This window comes from Balearica regulorum, chromosome 5, assembly GCF_011004875.1.
Source record: "Balearica regulorum gibbericeps isolate bBalReg1 chromosome 5, bBalReg1.pri, whole genome shotgun sequence".
Classification (NCBI taxonomy): Eukaryota; Metazoa; Chordata; class Aves; order Gruiformes; family Gruidae; genus Balearica; species Balearica regulorum.
This window is the reverse complement of record NC_046188.1, coordinates 59,017,724-59,032,918: the sequence shown is the minus strand read 5'-3', so window position 1 is coordinate 59,032,918 and position 15,195 is coordinate 59,017,724. Positions and strand designations below refer to the sequence as shown.

Here is a 15,195-nt window from a genome sequence, read left to right as displayed (position 1 = left end):
AGTCAAATACATTGAACAATCTGACAGCTTTGCAGAAATGCATATCATTCAAGCAGTTTTCAGGGAAGTCAAAATAACTGCTGTTCTGCATCTTTTTATATTTACTGAATAAAAGGTAGATTAGTATGATATACATGTCAGTTTGGTATAGGAATATATTATTTATCCAAATTTCTGCCTGCAGTAAATTTGAACAAGCATCTCATTACATTCTGAAACACACACAATGCAAGTAGCATCTTAAGCTCTGCAAACTATGCCAACACAAAAACCAGATTTCTTGTGTATTGCTTTATAGGTTAATAACTTAATGTGAGTTAGAATTAATTTTACCCTTAGCACAGTCTGTACAGTTGTCCTAGTGTCTCTTAATCTAGAGTTTGAGCTTTGGGTCTTCTTTTGAAGTTTGTTACATGTTAATTTTTGCTAGACCAGATGGATCATTAGTCTGTTCCAGAGTGGTAGTTCCTGTGATTCTCTTGATAATTGCATTGTTGACACAGGAAAGTAGAATCCAGAGCTAGTAATGGAATCCTAAAACTTTAAGGTAATTTCTATCGTTCCTACCTTTACTTTGTCAACTTTGTAGATTTATCACATTACTAGCAAAATACAAATACCTAAAGAAGGATAATGGCTGCTTATTCATTACCATTAGACATAATAGACACAAATTTATCTCAAAATAATAAAATTGGTCTTTAAAAATCAGTATAGGAAGATATTTTTCTGGAGATTATAATTTTTGTCATTATATTAAACAAAAAATCATTAAATAAGTTTTATTTGAGTAAGTGGGTTCATCATAAAAATCTGTACATACTATTGGGGAGAATCATATGCATCTTTCTAAATATTTTTGTTGCTATGACTTTATAGTACCTTCTCAAAAAGCATTGTGAAAGGTGCAAAACGTGCTGGGAAGATGACAATTGGACGCCAATATTTATTAAAGAAGAAGACAGGCACAATAGTGGAAGAAAGAGGGAATCGGCCAGGCTGGAATGAAGATGACGATATCTCTGGTAATTGTAAAACATTTTTTTTCCATGTTCGTTGATAAGTCTATCCTATTATGCTTCCATTCCAATATATTGAATAATATCTTCAAGAAGAAATGGCAGTCTTCCTAGACAGGAAAGAGAAAGATTTCAGATATGTACATTTAGTGTTTTCTTTTGTGAGGATGAGGCAAAAAAGGAAGTTGACTGCATTCAGTGGTAAAGTAAAATATTAGGTTAGTTTTTAATTATCAAACTATTTTCATACAGCATCTTTTTTATCATTTTTTTACATCAGAACAGTGTTGATGGAACAGCACAGAAGCATGCTGTAGTTTCCATTTTCTTTAGACATCATGACATCTGCAATTAGTCTTTGATGAGAAAGCAGTAATCAGTGAGATTCAAGAAAGAGCAAATACTATGGGAGACTTTTGCGGATATGGAAGTGACAAATTATTTCTGAAAGCAGCAGAAGTCATTACTACTGAAAATACCATTTTTCCAAATTTTGGTTGAAAGGATTTGGGGACAGAAGGTAGAAAGTGATTTGGGCGTCTTGTGTAGTTGGTATGATGGTGTGGAGTTTGACTTTCTTCCAAATAACTTCTTTTCCTACCATGTGCTGTTGTCAGTATATCCTTATCTGGACCAGTGCTAATTTATAATAAACCACTAGAGGGAACCAGATTCTCCTGTACATAAACAGGTATTGTTTTGTCATACCATTCTTTCTTTTTTTTTAAAAAAAAAAAAAAGCATTTCAGATAACAAAGTGTTCATCAAACACTCATGATTTCTTCAAAACATCAAACAAACCAAATTTTCCTTTTTAATATTTGGCCAATGACCAAGGTGACTTCTGTGACTTCTGCTTCAGACAACTTTTATATATCTGCTCATGATTGTGTTACTGCACTGTCTCTGTTCTCTCCAAAATGGAAGAAAACCATTCCAGGAAACCTAAAAAATATTGATTCTCTTCCTTCATTCCAGGTGAAAGTGGTGGGGGAAAAAGGCAAAAAGAAAGGATTACAAAATATAGAATGTCTTTACAGTGATGAAAAATCATGTTTTTTAATTTAATTTCCAGCATCTTCCTTAAGTGCTGAGTTAGTATGCATTCTTGTGTTGCAGATTCTTTGGGTCAGAAGCAATTCTGCAGGCTGTACCTGCATGATTTTTGGGTGGTTTTGTGTCCTTCACCCAGAGACACCAAGCACAATCATCCCTGTGTATTCGTACTTCTCTTGATGATAAAGAAATTCTAAGAGGTTTTGCATTGCTGACATATAAAACTACATTCTTCCATGAACACAGATGTTATATAAACATTAGTGATAGTCACTTTGTTACTCCACTAACAAAAATACAAAAATATAAATTGTGAGGGTTCTTACCTGCTGCTTTCCAGATGTTGTGACTAGGAATGTGTAGTGATCAAAGTCTGACAGCTTTTCTCTGCATGCTGCACTGACACCTCAGGTATAGTCAGCTGACAACAGTAGTAACTCTGTGCTCAGACAGAGTACAAGTAGCCAAAGGAAATTTGCTATTTAATCACTGCAATTTCTTTTATATTGACTGCTGTGAATGACTTTTTGTTTGCAAGTCTCAAAAGCTGATATATAGGAAATTGTTGGATAGCTATACCAACAATTAAGCAAATGGGAACTATCTGCAGCATGTGATGCATTGTCTTAAAAAAAGAAATGTTAAAGATAGGGTTGGAAGGAACTTCAGAAGATCATCTACTCCATCTCTCTGCCCTAAGGCAAGACTGACATGCTTAATCTGTTCCTCTCAGATGTTTACCTAACTTTTTCTTAGAAGCTTTCAAACATGAAGGTTCCACAACTCTAGGCAATTTGTACTAATGCTTTAACCGTCCTTAATGCTGAGGGGAAAAAACAAACAACTTTCTGATATTCAGGCCTAAACATTTTCTTGCCACAATTTAGAGGCTTCACTTCTTATTCTACCACCATATACATATAGAAGAGGTGATTCCCTTCATTTTGATTGCAATGTTTAATGTATTTATGGACTATTGTAATATTTCTCTTCTCCGTTCTTTTCTGGATATTAAATATCTGGAGTTCTTTCAGTTCTTTATTAGTCTTGATAGACTTCTGATCAGCTTCATTGCTCTTTTCTCAGTCATCTTCAGCTGGTCCACATATAACTTGCAATGTGATTTCCAAAACTGGGCACAGTACTCTAGGTACTAGTTGTTGCTAATGAAAACCTGATTTCCCTCCAGTTCCTCTCCATCCCCTTATTTTCATAGTTTAAAATCACATCACTACTAAATTCTGTTTTCTATAGGTGATCATACTGGTGTGTTCCATAAAATAGGAGACTGTAAATCCCACTTTTACAAAGAGTCATATCTCAGGAACAGTGAAATAGACGGATTATTCCTCGTCAAAATCAAATTAAAAAAATCCATTTTAAACTTGAGACAGCAAAACATCTTCATGTCCCTCTTCAGGTTAAGGACACAGATATAAGCTCTTATAACCTCTAGCTTTTTAAGCACAAACAAATGTGTTGCAAATTCTGATCACCAATATACCTTCTTTCGTGAGAGAAAAAATGCATTTTAAAAAAAATATTTCAAAAAACACACCCTCATCTTATCTGAACCAGTTATAGCTTTCCCTTCAAAACTGTAGTATGCCCAAAAATAAAGTTCTTTCTAAAACTCATTTAATTTATTCCTCATTAGTGCACTTTATACTTGTTTTATACCTTCTTTCTTACCATGACAAATACGAAAACACAGTAAAAAGAGGAGATATCCACAGTGCTACACTCTTTATTATTTGGGTCAAATAGAGAATTGTTGGTTTTGTTTGAGCTGCAGGGCTAATAAAATTATTCATTGAGCTTTTATGCTAAGATGCACCCAAAAAAGATGTATATAGATTCTACTCCTGTAAATTCTGAATGTTGTCTACTGCCAGTAAAATTTCAATTGTATCATATTTTTTAATTTTTAAAATAATTTTAATGTCCAGTTTTATAAAGTCCTGTTTTAAATTTAAATCCTTATATACTTTTCAGTGTCTCATTCATGAAGAAACACTTCCCCTCATACACACATATTTCAATGCTTGAGGTGGTAGCAAGTAACTGATACATGCTGTGAACAGTAAATCTACTTTCAGAAGTATTTGGAAATAGTTGGAAGTGACAATAACAGGCAGGTGGCAGGTTTTGTACAAAGACCTTGCTTGACTTGAATTTCAGTGCAGTTTGAACTTGTGAGATGGTTTTTATCTCTCATGGTTAAAGGGTTTTCTGCTTTTGAAAGCACAGCTGACGTGCACAGCTGAAAAAAGCTGCTGTTTGACACTGAAACAGGCATTAAGAAACTAAGTTATCTGTTGTGAAACTATGACAAAGAAACTTTTTTTTTTATTTGAAACAAGCCTTAAAAAGATTACATCTTTTGAAGATAGTTTAAAAGAATTACAAGGTCCATTTTATCTTGGATGTTTAAAAAACTTATGTGCACATTTTTCATTATTCTGTCTCGTGTATGTCTTTGTATAGCAGCTTTTCATAAATTGTTGAAAGAAAGATTATCTGCCTTTGATTCAGTTCAAGTGAATACATGCAATAACCTTTTCTAGGATTTTAGTGGGAGAGTTATCAGCCATGCCAGTTACAAGTGCAGTAGGTAAAGTAGGTAACTGTGTGATATATTGAGTTTTCCTGACTAAAATATTATTTTATTGCTTATAATTTATATAAACAGTGGTTTGTATATATTAGTTCTTGTCATTCGTCACTGACAGTAAAACAAACTAGTATTTTGTTCAGAAGAAAGTAGCAGCGTTTTCTGTGTAACTGCTGGCCTCACCAATAGCAAACTCTTAATGATTTTTAAATTTAGTTTCAGATGACAGTGAGCTGCACACAAGTGGTACCCTAAAAGCATCAGAAAAATCAACAATGGAGCAGTTAGTAGAAAGAGCTTGTTTCAGAGACTATCAACGTTTGGGACTAGGAACCATCAGTAGTAACTCTTCTCGTTCAAAAACGGAATACTTAAGAATAACTGCACTGAACAGGATGTATTCACTTTGCAGGAGGTGAGTTTACCAATTCAGTCAAGCAGTTGAAAATAAAGATGATGTAACACACATACCACATGATCCATCCATTTAAGCAACTTATACTGAGAAAATTTTTGTCTACAATAGGAGTGTTCAACCAGTGACCTTGAAGCTATTTGTATTCCACTCAGAGATTCGTCTTCTGGTGGCTGCATATGTATTCATCAGATTTGGGAAGAGTGCCAGCAATGGTAGCCAGCAGTGAGCTTTCAGAATCTCTGTCACACAGCACAAGTCTTCCTTCCTAGGTTCTTTCTATAGCCCATGGAAAGAGATTGCCCCTAGGTCTTTTGGAGGAAACTACCCTAGATACTCTGAATTGCCTTTTGAAGGAGTTTCTCTCTCTTGGCTTTCTGCACTGATGTCTAAATCATTAGGCTACTTTTCAGCTTTCTGACTTAGCCAATAAAGTTAGCTGGTAGAACTTGCTTTCTTGGTGTGGTTTCTGTAACTTACTGTGCTGGTACCAGAAATTACTTGTGTAATTTATTTGCCTATTTGTTCCTAAATAAAAAGGCAAGCCTCAGAAACTATTGTATGTATTTTCTTCCAATAAAAAACATGTTTTACAATTGAATTTGCAGAATATCTGTACATTTTCATTATGCTTTGAACATCATGCAGACAACTGTTTCCTCCCCTAAAACCACGAGTTTCTAATACTCTACAGGATTTTTTTTTTTAAAAGATAATTAATCTCTGAGTGGATTACAAATCTCAGGATAGAAATACTTATCTAGTGCCATATTAGTTTAGTTACTGTTTTTTAAGAAGTAGACTGTAAATATTATGTACATTGATTTTGTTTGTATTACATACACTCAACAAATGTCAAAGAACTGAATTTACAGGAACAGTGTATATTGTAGAGGAACAAAGTTATTTAGTAAGCACTAACTTTTCCCTGCTCCTCATCTTAGTTTATTCTTAACATATGAAATTGGCACTTAAATTGAGTATTTTTTGGAGGAGACAGAAAATAATCTTTCATATTGCTTGAATCCTTGTCTCACTAACATGAACACAACTACCATCTTGCTGAGTGTTCTATTTTTAAAGCTATTGCATCAGTGAATTTCCTAATCTCTCAATGTATTGTAGTGTTTTAAAAAGTACACAAAAATGCAGTTTCAAATACACTATTCTAAGGAATCTGACCGTAAAATTTAAATGTATATCGACATAAACCAAAACTGATTGTTTTAGTTGTGATACTTTAGGCAATCTAACATTCTTTCCTTTCAATTCTATTTCATATACAAGTATCAAAACAAAACTACTGCATCTTTTGCACACTTCAAAAATTGTTTTTTCTGTCATGCTTAAAAATATAGCTTCATTATAGTGGCAGATAAGAGAAATACTAAGAAGAAAAATATTACCAAATAAAATAAATCCTTAAATGGAAAGAGAGTAGTAGCGACAGTCTTACAGTTTTTTTGTAATTAAAGTTGTTTTTAAAATGCACTTTTCTTTACAAATTAATGTATTTGCTGGGATTGGACTAAAAATGAGAATTACTAAATAAAAAATAATTCTAACAGTTGAGATATATTTTCATTAAGATATGTATTTAGCTTGTAATTTTAGGATTTTTTTTTTCATTGTTTAAAGTTTTGAAAGCAATTTTAATTGCTGTTCTATTTTTTCACCTTTTTGTCAATACAGTTATCCTGGGCTTCTGGTAGTACCTCAGTCTGTTCAAGACAGCAGTCTGCAGAGAGTTGCTCGCTGTTACCGTCACAATCGCCTACCAGTTGTCTGTTGGAAGAACACTAAAAATAGTACTCTTCTACTTAGATCTGGAGGATTTCATGGAAAAGGTGTTGTTGGCCTCTTCAAATCCCAAAACACACACACCACAGGTGAGTTGATGCAGCTAGACTTACTGTATAAGTAATTTTATATAGAAATATAAAATATCACAATGTGTAAACCCTGCTTAAGAATTGAAGACAAAATAATGTTTTCCTTCAGGCTCGTTCCACTTTGTCAGGCAGAAACAGCATGATGTTTCCTGTATTTACATTTTCTAATCACTTCCTAAGTGTACTTCCAATTCAGACACTAATTTTAACAGGGCTATTTAGATACTAATTTTAACAGGACTACCTTGAAATTTCTTTTGCCATCTCCAGCTAATTAGGTTATTGTCTGTTAGTCTCCAGTATAGAATCTAATTGGATCATCATTGGAGAAAACTATAAGTTACCATTGTGGTTCGTCAAAATGTGCCTAATCAAATCCTTTGACACTCTCTTTATCTCTTAATCCAAATGTTGCCTCCTATGGTCAGGATACCAAATCCTGATTTAAGCAGCTATGACATTTTTGTTCTATAGCAAGTCCAGAGGTGGCTGCAATAAACTAGAATTCAAAAAATTTTGTTTGGCATTTGAAAAAATTCTGACTCATTGAGACAGGATGCTTTTTTGTCATCATAATAAAGCCCATGACCTGACCTTCATCTCCTTCCCTCCCTTTAAGTCCTTGCAACTGGACACAAATGGGTGGAGTTTTTCTGGTTAAGATTTTTTTTTTAATTTTTCTTATTTTTGAGGGTTTTTCCCTTGGTTCTATATTTCGTTACTGGTTTCTTAACTTTTTTAAGTCTTAAGATTTTCTTAAGTGTGGACTGTCTGTTTAACTTCAATACTTTCTGAGAACATCATACCTTCTCATCTTGCTTTTTTTTTTCTCCCCCCTCTGTTTTTAAAGTGTGTCTGTTTCCTCTCTGCCTTTGCTTTCAGCCAGGCTTTTGCAGCCACTTCTCTCTCTTTGAAATGGCCCTTCTCCATGTCTCCAGCAACTTAAGCAACATCAGTAACAATTGGAAAATGATTCTGTTTCTGACATCTGTAGAGTAGTCACCTGAAACGTGTGTAAAGGATTATGCAGAGGTTTTCAGAGAAGGAGTTGTGGTTCTCACAACAGTGCAGCCCTGCGGTCCTACAAGTTACCTAAGCATGTGAGAAGACACTTCCTGAAGTTACCTACTGGTGAAGGAGCAGGTGTACTGTCACTAGGGAACAGGATCGTTACTTTTCATAATTAGAGATCCTTTAATGTATGTTATCCAGATGTGCATGTACTGTCCATCCTCTTTCCTCTCTTCTTTATTCCATTAAAAAGGTCAGATTCTGGGGGTAGGGTACCTTAAGGGCATGTAGATTGTGTCCATTGATGTTTCTAAATGCAGCAGAGTGCATGAACACTGGTGCCTTTTGATTATGTATACTCTCAGTGAATGGGCAACATATCTGAAGGGAACCTCCAGTTATAGATAAGTAACCTTCCTTTACTGGAATGAGGAAGAGCTGGTTGAGTATGGTTTTAACTTACTTTTGTTAAAGAAACAGTTCTATCTGTTCTCTACACTTTTTTTTTAAAAAACTGAAATTTGCTGGCAGGTAGCACAAACTTAGAAATGTTACTTTTTGTTCTGAGAGTGAAAGGAAAACAACATCATCTCTATTTGTACTGATCACTGGCTAATGATGAATGTTTTAAGTAGTGACCATCAGGTAACAGACTCTTTCAGAAGTTTAGCTTTGTGGAGTGGAATGCAAGAGAACATTGCTCGGTGCTGCTCTGCAGCCAGGTGATGAACAGCTGAGCATTCTTTGTCATCAAAGGAATGGCTTTTTGAACCTTTGATAGACAAACCATAACATTTTCAATGCTCTGCTTTACATAATAAGCTTTTTATTTTGCTATGCTATGTATTTATAAATATATTTGTATTTTAATGTATTCCATTCTTTTTGTGACTCTAGCTCCTGCTTCTTTAGAATCTTCAAGCAGTATAGAACAGGAAAAATACCTACAAGCCTTACTGAATGTGATATCCGTCCACTGCAAAATGAATGGCAGTAATACTCTCACTGTTAGACCAACAATTGCTTTGTCTCCAGGTAAAACTGGTTTATATAGTGCTTTTCTATGGTTAAGTTGAAAAGTAAGTTTATTCTGATTTGGTGTTAGTTTGATGTCCCATATGAATTCTGTTGTTTCTTTATTGTTGTAGTTTCCAGATAGCCTATTTTACTCTTAGTTTCAGTGAATCTGTTTTCTGTATGTAAAGGATGCTTATAATCTTTCCCAAAATATTTTCAGTATTCTTAATCTGACAGTAAATGATTATCTACCTGTGGGTCATAGTTTTTGATGAAATTCACTTGAATATGATGGCCAATCTTGAGGCATTAATAATTTATTACAATTCTGTAACAAATACAGTTCTCCAGAATATCAAGGTGTCAAAATTTTCCAGGTTTTTTATATATATCAAATGCAACAATTACATTATTTAACAGAATTAAAAGCAAAGATGCACTTTAACATCTTTTATAACAAAGTGTATTGAAAACTGTATATTGAATAAGAGACTTTAAAATTCAAGAGAATGCAAAATACAACTCTTCCATATAATGAGAAAATACAAGATTGCAAGCTCAGATTCTGCAGGAACAGATATACTATTTAGCTGCAGTAGCAATGGACATTTGAATGTGTTACATACTTATAATGGGCTTTTAATGTCATTTCCAAGTAGGGCTTTACTTGCAGTGAAAACTCTTTCAAAAATACACTACTTGAGTTATGCATATGTGGAACCATAAAGAAAAGAATCCATTCTTTATTTCAGTTATTATGTGATGAAACTTGGTAAGGTTTCTGTGAAGGTTACCCCAGTGTCTTAGAAAGAGGAGTATGTGACTTGAAATTGTGTCTGTCTTGTTTTATTCAGTTGGTGGTAATTGGCCTAATACAGCCAAACAGTGGCTTTTCCTGTAAAATAACACCATTCCCAAAGTGTGCATGCTTTGCTTCATTTATTGTAAAATACGTTGATTGCTTAGCTGTATCTAACATCCATACTGTTGCCAATGTATGCATCTGTCTTAAAAATAAATCTGAAATACAAAATTGGCAAAATTTAGCTGTATTGTGTGAAAAAAGGGCATTTTTATCAGTTATGTTAAATGTTAGTCTGAGTAACGCTGTAGCTTTTTAATCTTCTACTCTTTTTTTGGCTGACTTTAGGCACTGAAAGGAGGGCTTCAAGAATGTCTACTGTGTTTAAGCAGGTAGTGCCAGGACACTTGGATGTAAATCTGTCCAATAGCTTTGCTCCAGGAGGTTAGTAAGACTAGCTCAAAGCCTGTTATTTGAAGTAATAAATGATAACAAAATGTTAGTGAAATAAAAATAATTGCACTGCTCACCAAATCGTTACTCTGTGAAACGACAAAATAGAAATTACAGATTAGCCTCAGTCCATAACATTATTTAAATATCTAAGTCCTTTACGTACCATTGAAATAAAGCTTGTTTCATGTTGGAAATTAATGAAAAATTAAGCACTCCATTAGGAATTATGCTTCTAAATACTTTGTGATTCATCCATATTTTTAATTTGTCTAAAATGTATGGCCTGAAAATGCATATTTTATATTAGGATTGAATACTTTAGAATCTCCAATTCCAGATCATTCTGACATTTGGCTGAAGATTAACTGATGCTTCGTAAAGTTACAAATAATCTGTCTGAATAATTTCACTCTAGGTAAAGGAGGGAGTTATGTGGCCAGGCTGTAATATGCAGGGAGATAGCAGTGGGTTCTTTGGAAATAGTTATTCTTAGGTACAAGGGCTCATCAGTGTCATTTCTACAAGAAGCTTTCATTCTGTGAGGTGGATTCCAACTACTTTTACTCTTCTAGTCTAATGGAATTGTTTTGATTTTTTTATGTGCAATACATGCATAAATTAGTACATCAGATTCCTTAAATACATGTTTGTTAGGATAGGGATGAATCTATTTTCCAAAAGGGAGCATTTTGTATTTCATCTCTTACATTTTAGCCCTGAAGGCTGCTCTTACAATTATTTCTAAGCATCTAAAAGTTGCTTTTATTCCTTTTTCACTCCTTCCAGCTTTGTGAGCAGTATATTAACTGTCTTACAGCAAATGCAGTTCAGATTTTCAGAGGTGGGAGTGAGACAGGCTGTAAGATATCTCATCTAAAATTAGTTAGACCTACTTTGACCTGCTGAGGTCCATTCCAACTTAAATTATTGTGTGATAGAAAAACTGTAGCTTCATATAGGGAAGAATAAAACAATTTTGTAGAGAAAAACTTTCAAAAGAGATGGACGGGATTAGGGAAATGAAGGAATGAAGAAGGCAGGGGCGAGGGAGGAAGGAAGGAAGGAAAATGCTGAGAGCTGTATAGAGAAGTTACGTGAGGATTGTTGTAGAAGGGAAGAGAGGAAGGGCACTTAAATGGCAATCCCCAGAGAATGGAAAATTCTGTGCATTTTCATTAATCATAGTGTATGCACATTTCCTATCTAAAAGTTCTGTTTATGCCCTCTGCTCACTGTCTTGTTATTGTAGTACACAGAGATGAAAACCCAGTGATTTTAATTGGATAGGTAAAATGGCTAGTGACCTAAAAGAACTGGAGTTATATTTGTGTCTGGAGTTCTTAGGTAAATTGGTGACTGTGCCCAGCTTGACTTTGTACTGAAACAGTGAAAATGCTGGGTAGCCGACTGCAGACGTTTGGTTGTATTCCACCCTCTTGTGTTGGGACAAAAGTGCCAACAGTGAAGTGGTGCTGAGGGGCAGTGAAGGTGCTCCAGATAAGTAAGGGAAAGCTTGGTGTTTGACTGTGTGGAAGTTGTCTTTTGAAGATAAAAGGGTTACTGAAATGACTATTGCTGGTTTTTGGGGTTAGAGTTTGTGGTAAGTGTGATAGGATGAATTTGTTGCTACTCAGTGAAGTAAAAAAGGAGTCTCAAGGCAGTATCAGGTCACAGACATGTTGTTTTCTTGGATGTTGAAGTCTTTTGGCTAAATTTCAGCATTAATCAGGAAGAGGACAGAGAAGTTATCTTGTGTCTTGCTGGATTGATGCCACACCTGCCCTATATATCTGAAAGGTGTAATTACAGCCCAGTATCTGCAGTCTATTCACAGTTCAGCAGGATACGTGAGGACTTTGCTGAAACATGAGAATGTTTGACAAGTACAATGGGAGCCCTAGTGAAGATGAGAAGTTGACAGGATGAGAGAGAACAGGGAAAGGGAATATCTCCCGGTAGAGAAGTAAACACTAGGTTTTTTAGATTAGCTGACAATTCTTTTAGAAGAAACTCTAAAATACACAAAGTATATAGAATCTATAAAATTGTTGTTCTCAAATTGATTCACGTGGTTTATTGTTGTAAGGTTTTTTACTACTTTTTCACAGCTAAGGTTTTTCACATGTAAAGTAGTGTCATACAGCTGTATGCAGGACCAGAAATACACGGGTTTGGTCAGCTGAAAAAACAGACTGATTTTATGCAGGCAGTCTAAAAATGATGATGTCACTCGCCTTCATATTCCTAAGAATAACTCAAAAAAAAAAAAAAGAAAAAAAGATAATGCAGTTAGCTAGTTACTTTATCATAGCAAGCAGCTATGGATTTTGCACTACACTGTACAAAATACAATAGCAGTGTTTTTGTGGTTTTGATTCTGGATCCCTCTTTCTTTCTTTGTTTTTATTCTCACACATACCAGGGCTCAAAAGTCAGATTCAGCTGTGATAACACCAATTGAAAATGACATTTTCTATTTTTTTGTGCCAGACACTGTGTTTTTAATACATACCCTTTCAAAATTTAAGTTAAAAGATATGTGCCAGTGCTTGAATAGTATTTCTCATTTTTAAAAATCATCGTTCCATTCATCAATTTTCCAGAATATTTGTGTCCGGGTCAGGTATGGTTTTTTACTTTGTCTAGAACATTGTAACAAAGTAGTTGCCTAAAGCCCAATTAAGTTGTTTCTGATCTGAAATATTTGGCCAAATACTTATATTTCATAAGATATTTTCATCCTTGGACCTTTTTTTTTTTGGCGATACCCTGGTTTATATCTTTCATAAGAATTGTAAGTTCACTCAAAATACATACCTTTTCTTCTTATATTATTTTATAAGTATAGTGTGGTTCTACAGAACAGCACTTCTTACCTAGCATTGTTGTGTAATTTAGTAGAATAAAATGTCTTCTCAATATGATTTGCTGCTATTGGAAAAATACCAGGATATTTATAATTAATAAATACAGACTCTACTCAGACATTTATTTTAAAAGCAGGAGACATTAATATTTTGAGTATGTTTTAATAGAATATTTGTATTAAAAGAAGTTGCTTGTGTTGATGTAGTTTTGAGCCAATAATGCACGCTCTGATAAGCATATAAAGCTCCCACTGAAAATGGGAATTTTTGCAAGGAGGGAGGAAATCTTTGTGTGGTAGGTATTACATGTTGTCTAAATTATATACTTTTACACAGTCCTTTGCAAATGTTTGTAGGAGTATAGAACTACCATTTTGCACTCTGATTTGATTTTGAGGTCTATCAAATTATGTACCTAAGACTAAAACTGTTTTTAAAAAAAGGAGTAAGGTTTGGGATTTTTAATTAAACCAACTTTCAGCTGAATAGAAGCTTTCAGTAAAGTATTCAGCAGAATGATTTAATTGTTACATTTCCTTTGGTATTACAATTACGGAAAAACACATGATGGCTTTGCTACATGTTTGAAACTATTGCAATGACAATGAGAATTACTCCTTTTTTGATAAATGGGTACTTCCTTCCCATTTTATATTGGTTTTTCTGGCTTGATTGATGTTTTGTCTTGCGATGACTAAGATTTGTGCTGTCTGATAAATCATGTACTATAAAGAAATTCAATATATACTAGATCTTTGGAAATTAATAAGTAACCCTTTTCTTTTCTCCTGCAATGTGTCTCGCTGCAATGTGCATTCCATTCCTCCTCCTTCTGTCTTAACTGTTATCTACCAGTGCTTGGGTACAGAGATAAATGTTTCACTCATTCAAATTCCAAATCAGCAACTAAGGGAAGAGTCCATCAAGGTACTGTATTCTGTGTCCTGAAAGCACGTTCTTTTCTACCATCTCCATAACTACTACAATATCTTAATGGATGCTAAAGTGATACTGACAGAAAGCCTTGATTCTGCATTAACAAAATTTTGGTTTTGTAGTTCAGTCTTGTGGGTTTGTTTTGGTTTGGGGTTTTTTTGGCCATTGAATGTATGATCCAGTGACAGTGATTAGCCACACACTTCACCATGTTATTCTTTAATAATGTTATGATCTAATGCAGAGTGGTATGTAAAAAATGTTCTATGTGAAAGTTTTAAACAGCAGAAAATTAATTCTGCAAAAGAGCATTTAGTATTCCTACTGCTTCAGTAAAATAGCTAAGAAATACTGTTACCTAGTCAATTATTTTTCTTTCAAAAATTGTTAATGTTAGTGAACAGGGAAAAATTTATTTCTGCCAAATTAGAAAATCATAACGATATGATATATGCCAAATAATGAAAGCTAGATACTGCTAACAAAAAAAAAAGGCAAAAAATACTAGGCAAAATTAGAATCGAAATATAATAGAAGTATAACTGTGTCTTTTAATCACTGTTATCCATCACTGGTAAACATATTCATCTGCATGTATTTGTAACCAGTTTTGTTACTTTTGATGTTCTACAGGTGCTAATGATGTCCTACATTTGTAAAATGTTAGAAAGTGTGACTGTGCATTTTTTATATATCATCTTTGGGGATAGTTGTCTGTGTTTGAGCTAGCATTTTTTCATACCAAATGAACAAGAAATTATTTCTCTTATTAAATGCTTACTGTGATTTCTGCTTGTCTTTATTATTTCATCTGTGGTAGTTCAGATGTGGAACAGAAGTTTATGTGAAACATACTACTTTACTGTGTGAGGCATTTTATAAAGCTGGCTGTCTTTGAAGTGGAAACTGTTTAGAACTGTTACCAGTTCCTAAGTTCCTAGCCAACCATTCTCAACTACTCCTATTCGTTTACTCACATCTAAGACTAGCAGCCAGACAGGCAGACAAGCTAAACTGTACAGACAGTCCCTGTTGAGGATTACTGTACAGAATTATTCTTTAATAGAAACATAATCCTTCTAAAAAGTAGAATAAAATTATTTTGCTGGT

The 15,195-nt window shown here is 34.2% G+C and overlaps 1 protein-coding gene across 8 annotated transcripts in view; it reads left to right on the top strand.

Annotated features, from left to right (window-relative positions):
- SBF2 (SET binding factor 2) overlaps window positions 1–15,195 on the top strand; it is a 266,637-nt gene that overhangs the window by 217,415 nt on the left and 34,027 nt on the right. For 4 of the 8 annotated variants that reach the window (XM_075755155.1, XM_075755156.1, XM_075755154.1 and 1 more), the window contains 6 exons: window positions 880–1,025; window positions 4,906–5,104; window positions 6,797–6,993; window positions 8,905–9,042; window positions 10,175–10,270; window positions 14,005–14,076. In XM_075755155.1, the coding sequence (XP_075611270.1) occupies window positions 880–1,025; window positions 4,906–5,104; window positions 6,797–6,993; window positions 8,905–9,042; window positions 10,175–10,270; window positions 14,005–14,076 (848 nt within the window). The remainder of the gene's footprint in view (window positions 1–879; window positions 1,026–4,905; window positions 5,105–6,796; window positions 6,994–8,904; window positions 9,043–10,174; window positions 10,271–14,004; window positions 14,077–15,195) is intronic. The other 4 variants (XM_075755157.1, XM_075755160.1, XM_075755159.1 and 1 more) reach the window with 2 other exon arrangements.